At 40.1% G+C, this 13,095-nt stretch overlaps 1 protein-coding gene across 1 annotated transcript; it reads right to left on the bottom strand.

Moving 5' to 3' along the window:
• Window positions 1–3,592: 3,592 nt before the first annotated feature.
• Window positions 3,593–6,116, bottom strand: adrb1 (adrenoceptor beta 1). The gene has a single exon (XM_058405694.1). It carries the CDS (start codon window positions 5,994–5,996, stop codon window positions 4,818–4,820), a length of 1,179 nt encoding a protein of 392 aa, XP_058261677.1. The 5' UTR covers window positions 5,997–6,116; the 3' UTR covers window positions 3,593–4,817.
• Between the last annotated feature and the right edge of the window lie 6,979 nt (window positions 6,117–13,095).

The following is a 13,095-nucleotide window of genomic DNA, read 5'->3' as shown; positions in this document are numbered from 1 at the left end:
GTGTTTTTACTCTATCATGTTTGCCTTTATGCAATATTACAACATGCAGTTTGGCCTAATTGATGTTTAACTGCTTGTTGTCACAACACTTTGTGTAGCACTGCATCAGATAGGGTTAGCATCACTGCAGTGCATCATTCTCAGATAGGTGAGACTTGCTCTCGGACCCCAGCGGTAGGGTGCAGCACCGCATCGCTGTTCTTTCGAACGCTGACTGTACAATCGCTCCGTGACCATCACGTGCGTTTCATGTTCTTTCGATGCAGCTGGAATTCTCTGTCACTCTGCCAGGTACTAATGTCCTCAACCAAACTTCAACAGGACACGTTTGGTGGTCTCGTTTTTAAAAATCTCATTTAGGTGGTGTGTTTCCTGTGTGATAACAGACTAAAAATAGTTGTTTACACAAGGCACAATGTATGTAAAAACAGATCCTTATCACACTTTTGTGTCATTTAAAAATATCACTTGCATAAACAGAAATATCAATGGAAGAAAAAGAATATGGAAGACTATTGTGTGGAAAGAGATTAAAAAATGAAACGCTCTGCCAAGACGATAGCAAGCGTTCACGTCGTCTTCCCAGATGCTCATTAAACGGACGTGAACTGTATCGGTGGTAAGCAAAATTACTTTTTATGGGCTTTTCATCTCAGTCCAGGCATAACAAACATTAGCTTTTACAGATACGTCATTGATCACACAGCCTCTCTTCTCTCTTATTAGTTGATTGAGTCGGTACACCGGCGAGCGAAGAACGTTTGAAATTTAGCTCAATTCTGTGATATTTTCGTGGCTGGTTAGACGTGGTGAAATATGCCAGGTTAAGAGATCCTATCCCTGCTGATGGTGCCAGTGGGACATTGCATAAACCCAGCTGCCAGGCTATTTTTAGTTCCTCCTGATAAGGCACTATGAAACTCATAAAGCTTGAGGACCTTCAGAGAATTCATAAGCCACATTTAATGTCTTTCTCCATCAGGGTTATCTTGGCAATAGCACCAGGACTGTCGCTGCACATTACTAATATGCCCGTGCATATTAAAACGTTTCAGAGCAAGGGCTATTTTTAAAAACAGGGCACGATAAACAAAATTGAACAAGCAGAAAGTAATATATGACTATTCCTTAATCAGAACACCACTGTGATTGTCCTGTTATTTAATGACACATCTAATGACAACTTCTTAAAAATGTTAAGCATTCATTAATGTGTGTATATGGTCTTTATATGCCATGAAGTGATCATACCAGTGCACTGTGGACATTTCACGCAATGAATGTTAGAAACTGAGAACTGTTTGAAGTGAGGCAGATATGCAAGAACATATTCATGCCTTCTAATCATTACCTTGTGACAAACACATAGCATTTGTAGGCTTCTTATCAGCAGACAAACAGGAGTATCATAGCTTCAATGTGTTAATTGAAGCAAGCAGATGAAATAAAAATGTGTGTAGACCTTACCGTTGGCCCAGGCAAGATGCTAAGTGTCTATCTATCAGGAAAATATGTAAATGTATCTAGCAATGTATCTAGCAAGAGAGCCAGCTTGAAATGACTAGAAAAATTCGGTTTGTATCATAATATATACACTATATGCACTATATGTTATTCTTCATCGAACTGCTGCCATACATTTGGAAGTACACAGTTGTATAGAATGTTTTTGTATGCTGTAGCTTTACACTTTACCTTTGCTGGAGCTACGGGTCCTAAACCTGTTCCAGCATGTCAAATGCCCTTGTCCACAAAGGACATAAAGTCAGGTTTTGCCAAGGTTGGAGTGGAAGAACTTCAGTGTCCTGCACTGAGCACTGACCTCAACCTTTACTGAATACCTTCAGGATGAATTGGATCACCAAACTTCACCCCAGACCTCGTCACCCAACATCAATGCCTGACCTCACTAATGCTCTTGTGGCTGAAATGGGCAAAAATCCATATAGTCAGCCTCTAAAATCAAGTTGAAAGCTTTTGTAGAAGAGTGAAGGTTATTCTAACAGCAAAGGAGGGACTAAGTCTGGAATTGGATATTCAAAAAGCACATATGGGTGTGATGGTCAGGTGTCCACAGACTTTTCCCATGAAGTGTATATCTGATGAAAATAAATGGTTAGATGTTACCAAGATCTTCACTAAAATGCCTCACTATTGACTAATAAAGTTATACTCATAGAAAACCAATAGTTACATTAAAAAAATGCCTTTGCACTGCACACTATAGCCAAGAAACATTCAGTGGCATTTCTTCTTGCAGGTGTTTCAAGAATATCACACATACGTGTTTGCACTATTAGCGCAACACAGGACATGTGTATCACAGGTAATTTTATCCGGGTTGGTGATGTGCTTCCTCACCACCAACCCAGATAAAATTTCCTGCCAGACAAATGATTACTAATAACAAGATGTGGTAGTGCCAGAGGCGTGCTGATGATGCTAGCTGTGCTAAATCAGGGCCATATTCTACTCAGCCTTTCTAGAGCAGCTTTAAATGTGCAGTGAGGCTCGGGGGAGTACTGAAAATACTAATGCATTTTTAAAGCATCCAATTCCATTATGATTAATAGTACACAGCTGTGGGCTCATATAAAACGTTTCCTTTGAAAGCCGCTTCAAAACAGCAGGCCTTTACTGATCACACCTAGTCTTTTTGGAAGCATCATGGCCTGTGGGGAGGAGGGAAGAAGGCTAAGTTTTATATCTTACATCTGATATTCTCTGTAACCTGCCTTCCCTACAACCTTTACAGCAATTCCAGTATTGTGATTATTTGTGTCTTGTAGTTATCAGCCAATCATGTGACAGCATAAAATCATGTAGATACAGGTTAAGAACTTCAGTTCATGTTCCCATCAAACATCAGAATAGAGGAAAAAGTGTGACTTCTGACTTTCACCATGGCATGAATATTGCTGCCAGATGGACTGGTTTAAGTGTTTTAGAAAGTGCTGATCTCCTGGGATTGTCACACACACACACAACAGTCTCTATAGTTTACCCAGAATGCTGTGGAAAACAGAATACATTGAGTGAGTGACAGTTCTGTGAGTGGAAATGCCTTGCTGATAAGAGAGGTCAGAGGAAATTGGCCAGATTGGTTTAAGCTGCGAGGTAGGATATAGTGAGTCAAATATTCAAACTTTACACATTGGTGAGAAGAAAAGCAGACACACAACATTGAACCTTGATGTGGATGGGCTACAACAGCAGATAGCATTATATTATTAGATAAAATAGCATTATAATTATTAGAATGGGTAGAAAGATTTTTTATGTAGTTCACCAACAGAGTTATCTTAATACCTTAATGTGACTAAGATGGCAAAAAAATAGCTTCTCAATTTGAGATACATTGAGTGTATGCAGTAATTGATGCACTTTGATATATTCGGCATTTAGTGGGAGTCTGCATTAATTTTTAATTAAATGTAGATGATTAAATGTTATCTGACTTTTCTAATTTTCCATCTAGGAGGTCTGAAATAAAATATCTTTAAGGGTTATGCAAATGGTTTCGTGAGATTGCCTGTATATAATTCATCGCAACACGAAAAAAAAAAGATAGAGGATTCACTTACAACTGGATAATTTATTGCACACTCATAAATGTGACCACCTTATACATTACATGAGGCGCTCGTACATTAATGACAAATCTAGATATATGGACCTGGGCAGGAAAAAATCTACTGAATGAAACAGGACCAGACCTATTAGTGACTCAATAAATAAATCACTGAGCCTCCATTTCAGTATTTGGCAGACTGGTATATTGAAATATTAAATATTATATTCATTGAGAAAAGAAGCAGCTCACATTGAATGGTATATAAGGTGCAAACACGAAGCACTGAATCCCAGCTCCTTTCATATATGCTCACGTGTCAAAAACTCTCCATCAGCTGTACATGGTACTGAATAAATACTGTACAAATTGATATGGCTGTTTAATATAAACAATTTCATTTCGTACAATTTGCACATTTCTCTATTGTCCTGTAAAGTCACACATTCCTATGTACAATATGACAAATAGACAGATTGGTGAAAATGGCGCTAAAAATAACATTTAAAAAAGGTCATGCAGTGAACACAACAAATGCAAATTTCTCTTCTCACAGTCATGTATGTAGGACAAATGTTAAACACATCTCCTGGCTCTTTATTTCCTGTTTATGGTCTAATAATGACTCACATTAATAGATGGACTAACTGGTGGAGTTTGTTTGTGCCCAGATGGACTCATAAAGTAGATGTGAGGATTTGGGGGAATATATTGCATTTTATTTTTTAGCATCACTGAGAACCCTCAGTGCAAGAATGGTTGCTGTAAAAAGCCTAACTATTTGGCACATTTTGTATATTTGTTTATTGTCTAATAATGACCCATAAATTAGGAATGAACTCTTACAGTTTATATTTGTGCCCAGTTGCACACACGTACAGACTAAAGTTGTGTATAACAACATGGGTTTGGAGGATTTGCAGAATTTCGTTATAGTTTTTTAGAAATGTGTCAATTTCTTTAACAATTTGGCATATTTTAAGTGTTCATACCGTGTAGATGATGAAAACAAAACAAGCGTTTCTGCATTCTTCCGTTTCTCTTCACTGCAAATATAGTTGTTCTAAGATGCTCATTAGTTTTGGCTGTTTTTTTTAATTTTTTTTATTGAAACATGTTTAAAACACATGAATTTTTCTTGATTTAATTTATAGGTTAATGATGACCGCAAATAGCAAATAACTTCTTTTTTTTTTTTTACAATTACAACTGAATATGTGTAGGGAAATAAATCCGAAATAAAAGCTCAGAGCTGAGACTCGGTGTGGGACACTCTACTGCTGCGGTCCAGGCTGCAGTTGCTGTCCCGGATGCCGTTGCAGTCGGTCCATGGTGCGAGCACGCGGCTCTCCACTGCGCAGCGCGACAGCTCGCACGAGCTCACGGTGAGTCCCTGATCACCGCGCCTCGGCCAGCACGGCATGAGCAGCATGCGGAAAGCCTTCCTGAAGTCCGGGCTGCGGCAGTATATGAGTGGGTTAAACGCCGAGTTGGCGTAACCGAGCCAGTTGAAAAAGACGAAGAGCTCCTTGTCCACAGCCTCGGCGCAGAATCCGCGCACAACGTTGACCAAGAAGAAAGGCAACCAGCAGAGAGTAAAAGTCCCCATAATGATGCCGAGCGTCTTAAGCGCCTTCTGCTCCTTCATGGCCACAATCCCGGACGGCCGCTTTCGGTTCACCTTGCACGCCGAGACGCCGTGGTTGTTATAAAACCTCCCTTCGCACTTGTCTATTTTCCGGAGCTGCTTCTTGGCTTCTCGGTACACGCGGGCGTAAACGAACACCATAACCACCAGAGGAATGTAAAAGGATATGACTGAAGAGGCAACAGCGTAAGCTCGGTTAGTGATGAAGTCGCAGCACTCCGGGTCCTCGTAGCATTCCGTTTCGTTCCTGTCTCGCGACCAGTGTAGTAGAATGGGCGGAAAGGAGACGAGAGCCGACACGGCCCACACGGCGCACACGACCAATTTGGCTCTCGACTTGGTTAAAAGGCTTTGGTAACGAAACGGCCACGTGATGGCAATGTACCTGTCTATGGCGATCACGCAGAGGGTCTCGATGCTGGCCGTGACGCAGAGGACGTCCACCGAGATCCACACTTCGCAGAAGTAGGAGCCGTAAAGCCACGCGCCCCGGAGCTCCAGCGTTGCACCAAAGGGCACCACCAACAAGCCCATGATCAGATCGGCGCACGCTAGAGACACAATAAACACATTGGTCAGCGTCTGCAACCTCTGATTCCGCGCTATAGCCACGATGACCAGTATATTCCCCACTACAGTGATGATCACAATCAAAGCCATGACTATCCCCATAGCTACGACCCACTGTTCCGAGAAACCGCTGTCCGGACCGTTAAGATCCACTCGCCCCCGTTTGGTGTCGTTGGTATAGTTCATGGACGGTAACCCGTCCCCCATGGTGTGTCTTTGGCTCTGTGAAGAAACTTGTTTTTCTAATGTCAGTTATCCAAACTTCGGCTCCTCGGTGGCGCGCCGCCACGCCGTGGCTCCAAACGCGCCGCGCTCCATCTCGCTCCTGTTTCCAGTCCCAGTCAGAGCAACTGGAGCGCTCGCTAAGATAAACAGCACCGTGACGTCACTGCCGTTATCAACCAATCGTACCTGCTGCCAAAATTGCGGTTCCCATTCCGAGCTCTGACCTCCTGAAATAACGCTCCCTTAGAAACGTCTGCTGTAATGCATAGCCATGGCAACGCATTTTACGCACCGCTTAAATGCACTGTAGACTAAAACTACAGTGATTGTAATGCCAGTACAAGTCTTAACGTCACTTTAGTGTTGTTACTAAGCCACTTCTTGTTTGAAAAAGGTTTTTATATCCATGCATCCGTACACTGAGAGACAATATCACAGTAAAAAAAATTCTTATTCTTATTACTACTTAAAAAAAAAACAAATTAAAAGAACGTGTCTATCTCCAACAACCTTTTATCTCCAGTGGATGCTGAGCCAACCCTGGGCGAACGCAGGAAATTAAAATAATAATCACTCTAATTACATATGCTCAGAAAAAAAGAAAAGCTTCTTCAGTTTGCATACTAATCGAGCACTATTTCTAACAGCTACTTATTCTATTTACAAAAGTTAAATCTATAACACTTAAAGGTACTGCAGATATTTCTCTAGGAGGATTTTTTTTAGTGGGAAGTTTCTGTAGAGGGCAACCTACAAACACTAAATTATCAAAAGCCCGGAAGAATGTGTTGAGTTGACTGAAGAATCTAAGGCCCATAAAAATGCTTATTGATTTTTCTGTATTGGATATATAACTGTATTGTGTCTGTACTTATACTGATACTGCATTGTGACTACATATTGTCACTACATATTCAAAACCAAAACATCAAAAAACATGTCAAATGTTACTAGTGACAATAAAACTAAAAATCTTTATGAGAACTACAATTCTAAATGTATAATAAATAAAAAAAATAATAAACACACAGCACTAAAACTGCCAATCAATTCTAATCCTGTAGCACAAAGATCACAAAAGCAAATCAATGCATTCCTGGTACTTTACATCATTATAAAAAGACACTTCAAAAAACATTCCTTCTTCAGCACATACAAGACAAAAGACAAAGCTTAATCCAACATCACAAGCCTGATAAAGCTCATCTATGTGAAGTTGAAAACAATTTTAGGCATGCTTCCTTTATCTACTTTTATCAGGAGCTGATATTGACCCATGGGCTGTCCTGAAATATTCTGTACTGAGGATGGAATTATAAGCAACTTCTGATCATAAAGAGAGCATATAAAAAAAGCGAATTATAATCTAATCAAATTGTCACACTAATCAATGATTGCAGCACAGTGAAGCGAACCTGGAATTGGCATAGCAACACGGAGGGAAACACATTACGGCCGGGCGAGACAGAACGAAGCAATTACTGTGCTTTTGTGCAGATAGGGTGCAGTCCTGCAAACTTCACAATGCCTGATTCAGTTAACTATAATTTCCACCATGCCCTAGTACTTTCCCAAGATAAATCACCACTACCCCAGCTATAAAAAGAGCGTGCAGCAGGCCGCTTGCTTTCTTTATGGAACCTAAACAGCCCGACAGGAGATGTTTTTCCAGCAGCGGGAAGCTGTTACTGTAGATAAGATCATAATTGCAGCTCCTTATAGCAGGGGCGCAAGCAGATTGGGCTGGCAGCGCAGCCATGGATAATGTCTCACTCACATCTGCATTCCAACACTGGGCCCCAGTAGTCTTAGTCTGGGACCCACATACAATCCGAACTCCCATGTAAACCCCAAACCCTGTGCCAGCAATTCTCATCTTACCACATGGTACAATAAGTCTGAGCATCTAGTTAGGAGGATTTTTCTAAAGGAAAAAAAAGTGGTGGTTGGTTATGCAAAATGACACAATATCCTGAAGTAGTATGTGTGTCTGAGGCTTGCTTTGGCAAGACCTCACTGATTGTGCACGCGTTACATCATTGATTCATGTGATAAAGTATTGGGATTCCTGTGAATAAAACGGCTTTATTGTTTCTTTATCTTTTCTCGCTGTCTGCATTCGTGCTGTACTGCAGGATGTGTATATAGCTGTGTAAGAGCTTCAGAGTCTGACTAATGAGCTGTAACTTATGAAACTCCAGGTGTTATTTAGGAGCAGGAGATAAATTACTGAGACATTTAGGTTTAAAACATATATGCTGAAACGTGCTGGCCAGGAATTGAACCAAGCCTTTTACTGCTGTGAATAAAAGAGAATAAATCAGAATATTGTTGAGGCAAGGTTGATGGCACTGGGTGACACAGGGCTGGCACTGGCATGGAGGACACTGCAAAAGCTTATAGATCTTGATCATCTGAACAGCTTTCAGCTTGTAAGAGACGGAACATGAAAATGAGGCAAGTGATGCAAGTTATGCAACGAGTGGGAGAAAGACTGACTGAAACTCCTCCCTCCTGTCAAATATAATTCCCTCCTTCCATTTACCCTTCTGTAATGAGTCTTGTTGCTGATTTTCATGAATCCCAAGTGCAAAGCTGCTAATAACTCTGGTCCAAAGATCACTGAGGTACATTTATTCCTGAATCTAGAATTCATTCGTGTATCCTAAGTAACTGCTTTATCTTAGTCTGGATCTGGAGACAATCTTGGGAACACTGGGGGTGAGGAGGAATACACCATCACGGGGCACCAAGTGCGGGCACACACACACACACACACACAGGCATTGCTACACACTTTATCCATAACTAATTAAACCGGAAAGTCTTTTTTTCCACTTCTAAAAACTTTCATTAAGCTGGCAAAGCTTTATAATAAATGTCTATTTAAATGAAATAACTATATATGATAAAAGCTGTTACATGTATTATTAAGAACTTTTTTTTTTCTTATTATAGAACAATTCTGATACATTTTCTTTACATTCATCAAAATACATGGTTTAAGGAAACTAATGTCATACTGAGCTGTCGAAAACTTAGACTACAGTTTAGCTGTCCATTTTGATTAAAGCCCAAAACCTTCAGTGATATAAAATCGAAGAAATTTGGTGCATATAAAGAAAATAAGTTAGCAGGAGCTGATAAAATGATCAGCCCTTATGGAGCGAGCAAAGAAGCAAATATAAGGAAGGAATATAAAGCCTTCCACCTGGATCTCATTACCTTAAGGTTCACACCATTAAATTTCACAAAGACAAACAAGCAAACGTTTGCAGAATAAAAAGCACGATTTTGATTTTCCCCTTCACTGCTCTCCAAAAGACTGCTCCTGCTCATTTCATTATTTATCCGTTTTCTCTCATTCCCCCGCTAAAATCAGTTCCTATCACTGTGAATAATTGAATAAATAATGCTTTTAGACATCCAGGACTGAGGTTGAATATAGAATATTTGAAGGGGAGCTTCAGCACTACTTTACATGACACCATGATATTTGGGATTAATTCATATAGTGTATATTCACCCTATTGACTAAATAATCAATTATGCGCAGAACTAAGTAAGTATTTATGCCACTTTTCACTTTTGCAAATAAAGCATATGTGAGATAGATTCCATATGTTTAATTTTACACTATATATTCTTTTATCTCTTCTTCTTCTGCTTCTTTTTTTCGGCTTTTCCCTTCGGGGGTCGCCAAAGCGAATCATCTCCCTCCACCTATCCCTATCTTCTGCATTCTCAACGCTTACACCCACTAGCTTCATATCCTCATTTATTACATCCATATATTCTTTTATCTCTATGGAATTAAAATCAATTTCTGAGCCATTAGCAAATGCTCACACACCTCTCTCTTGTCACTCTTGACCTATATATTAGACAAATGTACACTCAAAGGTTTAGTGCTCTTGCTTCACACATCATGTATCTCAGTCAATGGAGAGCCTCATCACCTCACCACCATCATCACTATCTTTACATTTCAATCCAGTTAATGTATATACTGAACAAATGAAATGACTTCACACACACACACACACACATTATATCTAAGTCTCCATTCTTGCCATGACTGAAAATCTGAGAATTGCAGTTGCTAAGTGATTAGTGGATGGCTGGCTGGGTTTTGCAGAACATTAGCAGATTTAAGCTCTAGCCTGCAGGAGACACAGCAATAATGCAGGATTAAATGCATGGCCTGGAAGATGCATGGAGATGCTCTCAGGGTCACCAGAGTGTTCAAATTATGAATGGAAAAACCCCATACAAGCTATATATATATATATATATATATATATATATATATATATATATATATATATATATATATATATATATATACATACATGTATATACACTACCAGTCAAAAGTTTGGACACATCTTCTAATTCCATGGTCTTTCCTGATGTTTATTTCTTTCTACATTGTAAAACAATGCTGAAGGCGGCTGAAATACACAATAATGTCCTTTGAACAGTTGATATTGAGATATGTCTGCTACTGATGCTCTGTAAAGCCTTCATAACGGCTCTAATCTGAGGTGCTGTTAGTTGGTGATTTCTGAGGCTGGTAACTCTAAATGAACTTCTCCTCTGCAGCAGAGGTCAGTTTTGGTCTTGCTTTACTGGGATGGTCTTCATGTGAGCCAGTTTCATCATGGTGCTTGATGGGTTTTGCAAATGCACTTGACAATACTGTTCTTGCAAGAACTATTCCAGAACACCTGACCTTCGTGTCTTAAAATAACAACTGACTGTTTTTTGTTGTCATTACATATGGATTACTTAAGTCCATGTGTGTTATTTCATAGTTTTGAAATCTCCAGTATTGTTCTAGAATGTAGAAAATAAATCCCTAAACAAAAAACATTGAATTAGAAGGTGTGTCCAAACTTTTGACTGGTAGTGTATATACTATATATACACTATATTGCCAAAAGTATTCGCTCACCTTCCTTGACTCGCATATGAACTTAAGTGACATCCCATTCCTAATCCATAGGGTTCAATATGACGTCGGTCCACCCTTTACAGCTATAACAGCTTCAACTCTTCTGGGAAGGCTGTCCACAAGGTTTAGGAGTGTGTTTATGGGAATTTTTGACCATTCTTCCAGAAGCGCATTTGTGAGGTCACACACTGATGTTGGACGAGAAGGCCTGGCTCTCAGTCTCCGCTCTAATTCATCCCAAAGGTGTTCTATCGGGTTGAGGTCAGGACTCTGTGCAGGCCAGTCAAGTTCCTCCACACCAGACTCTGTCATCCATGTCTTTATGGACCTTGCTTTGGTCACTGGTGCACAGTCATGTTGGAAGAGGAAGGGGCCAGCTCCAAACTGTTCCCACAAAGTTGGGAGCATGGAATTGTCCAAAATGTCTTGGTATGCTGAAACATTCAGAGTTCCTTTCACTGGAACTAAGGGGCCAAACCCAGCTCCTGAAAAACAACCCCACACCATAATCCCCCCTCCACCAAACTTTACACTTGGCACAATGCAGTCAGACAAGTACTGTTCTCCTGGCAACCGCCAAACCCAGACTCGTCCATCAGATTGCCAGATGGAGAAGCGCGATTCGTCACTCCAGAGAACGCGTCTCCACTGCTCTAGAGTCCAGTGGCGGCATGCTTTAAACCACTGCATCCGACGCTTTGCATTGCACTTGGTGATGTATGGCTTGGATGCAGCTGCTCGGCCATGGAAACCCATTCCATGAAGCTCTCTGCGCACTGTTCTTGAGCTAATCTGAAGGCCACATGAAGTTTGGAGGTCTGTAGCGATTGACTCTGCAGAAAGTTGGCGACCTCTTCGCACTATGCGCCTCAGCATCCGCTGACCCCGCTCCGTCAGTTTATGTGGCCTACCACTTCGTGGCTGAGTTGCTGTCGTTCCCAAACACTTCCACGTTCTTATAATACAGCTGACAGTTGACTGTGGAATATTTAGGAGCAAGGAAATTTCACGACTGGATTTGTTGCACAGGTGGCATCCTATCACAGTTCCACACTGGAATTCACTGAGCTCCTGAGAGCGACCCATTCTTTCACAAATGTTTGTAAAAACAGTCTGCATGCCTAGGTGCTTGATTTTATACACCTGTGGCCATGGAAGTGATTGGAACACCTGATTCTGATTATTTGGATGGGTGAGCGAATACTTTTGGCAATATAGTTTATATATATATATATATACACTGTATATGAAATCAGCAGAGCTGAGTATGACAGGTTTTCTTTACGTGCTTAGCTTCAAAGATCTTTCTTTTTTTTTTCTTTTGTAAAACATGATTTATTATGTATGATTTTTTAAACATCTTTAAATCTTACCTTTGAGCTACCTTATCAGATTAACACTGTTATGTTGTGTTTGATATAACATGGCAGGTGATGAGGCTGGTGAAGTTCAATGCATACTTGTCATATAATTCACTGGTTAACTAGAAATATTTATGTGCTTAATGACCTTAATTCCATCAATAAAACTTTCAAAGGAATGTCATTTGGTTGGTTTTACATAAGGAACAATAAATCTCTGCTGCATTAAATGTGCAAAAAAAATGCAAGTTAAATCCATAACCTTGAGTGTTCGACTTGAGAGAATCCTTAAAGCCTGTATGTAGAAAGAACACAGTGGTATCCTGTCTGACAGCCTTGTGAGAGGAACACTTAGGAAGCTAAGAATGTGACCTCTGTAGACAGAACCTGACAAAGATCCTGGTTTTAGTCATGTGTAAGCTTATAGCTACAATTTGAAGCATAATAAATCTACAAATGTCTTTTCTACAAATGATTTAAAATGTAATCTTATATACTTAGACCTTTAAAAAGCTTTGAAAGGACACTCTGAAGGGTAAATGGATAAGGTGAGTGGTCAGTATTTCAGGTTCTAAATAATTAATGAATATGCTGAGTAATCTCTGCTACAAGTTATAAATCAGCATGTCCTCTTCCTAATGTCATGCAAAGGGTGCTTTTGGACCAAACCAATAGATCATAGCATGTTAGACTTTTTATGTTTAAGATGATGTGAAGTTTTGTGGGCAGCATTCATAAGGAAGGAGACAACAGACGCAGAAGC

This window comes from Hemibagrus wyckioides, linkage group LG13, assembly GCF_019097595.1.
Source record: "Hemibagrus wyckioides isolate EC202008001 linkage group LG13, SWU_Hwy_1.0, whole genome shotgun sequence".
NCBI classification, from domain to species: Eukaryota; Metazoa; Chordata; class Actinopteri; order Siluriformes; family Bagridae; genus Hemibagrus; species Hemibagrus wyckioides.
Note: the sequence above shows the minus strand (reverse complement) of the source record. Positions and strands in the feature narration are given on the sequence as shown.

What these genes read in the sequence shown, in the direction of transcription:
- adrb1 (XM_058405694.1), bottom strand. Translation starts at nt 5,996, where the DNA reads ATGGGGGACGGGTTACCGTCCATGAACTATACCAACGACACCAAACGG.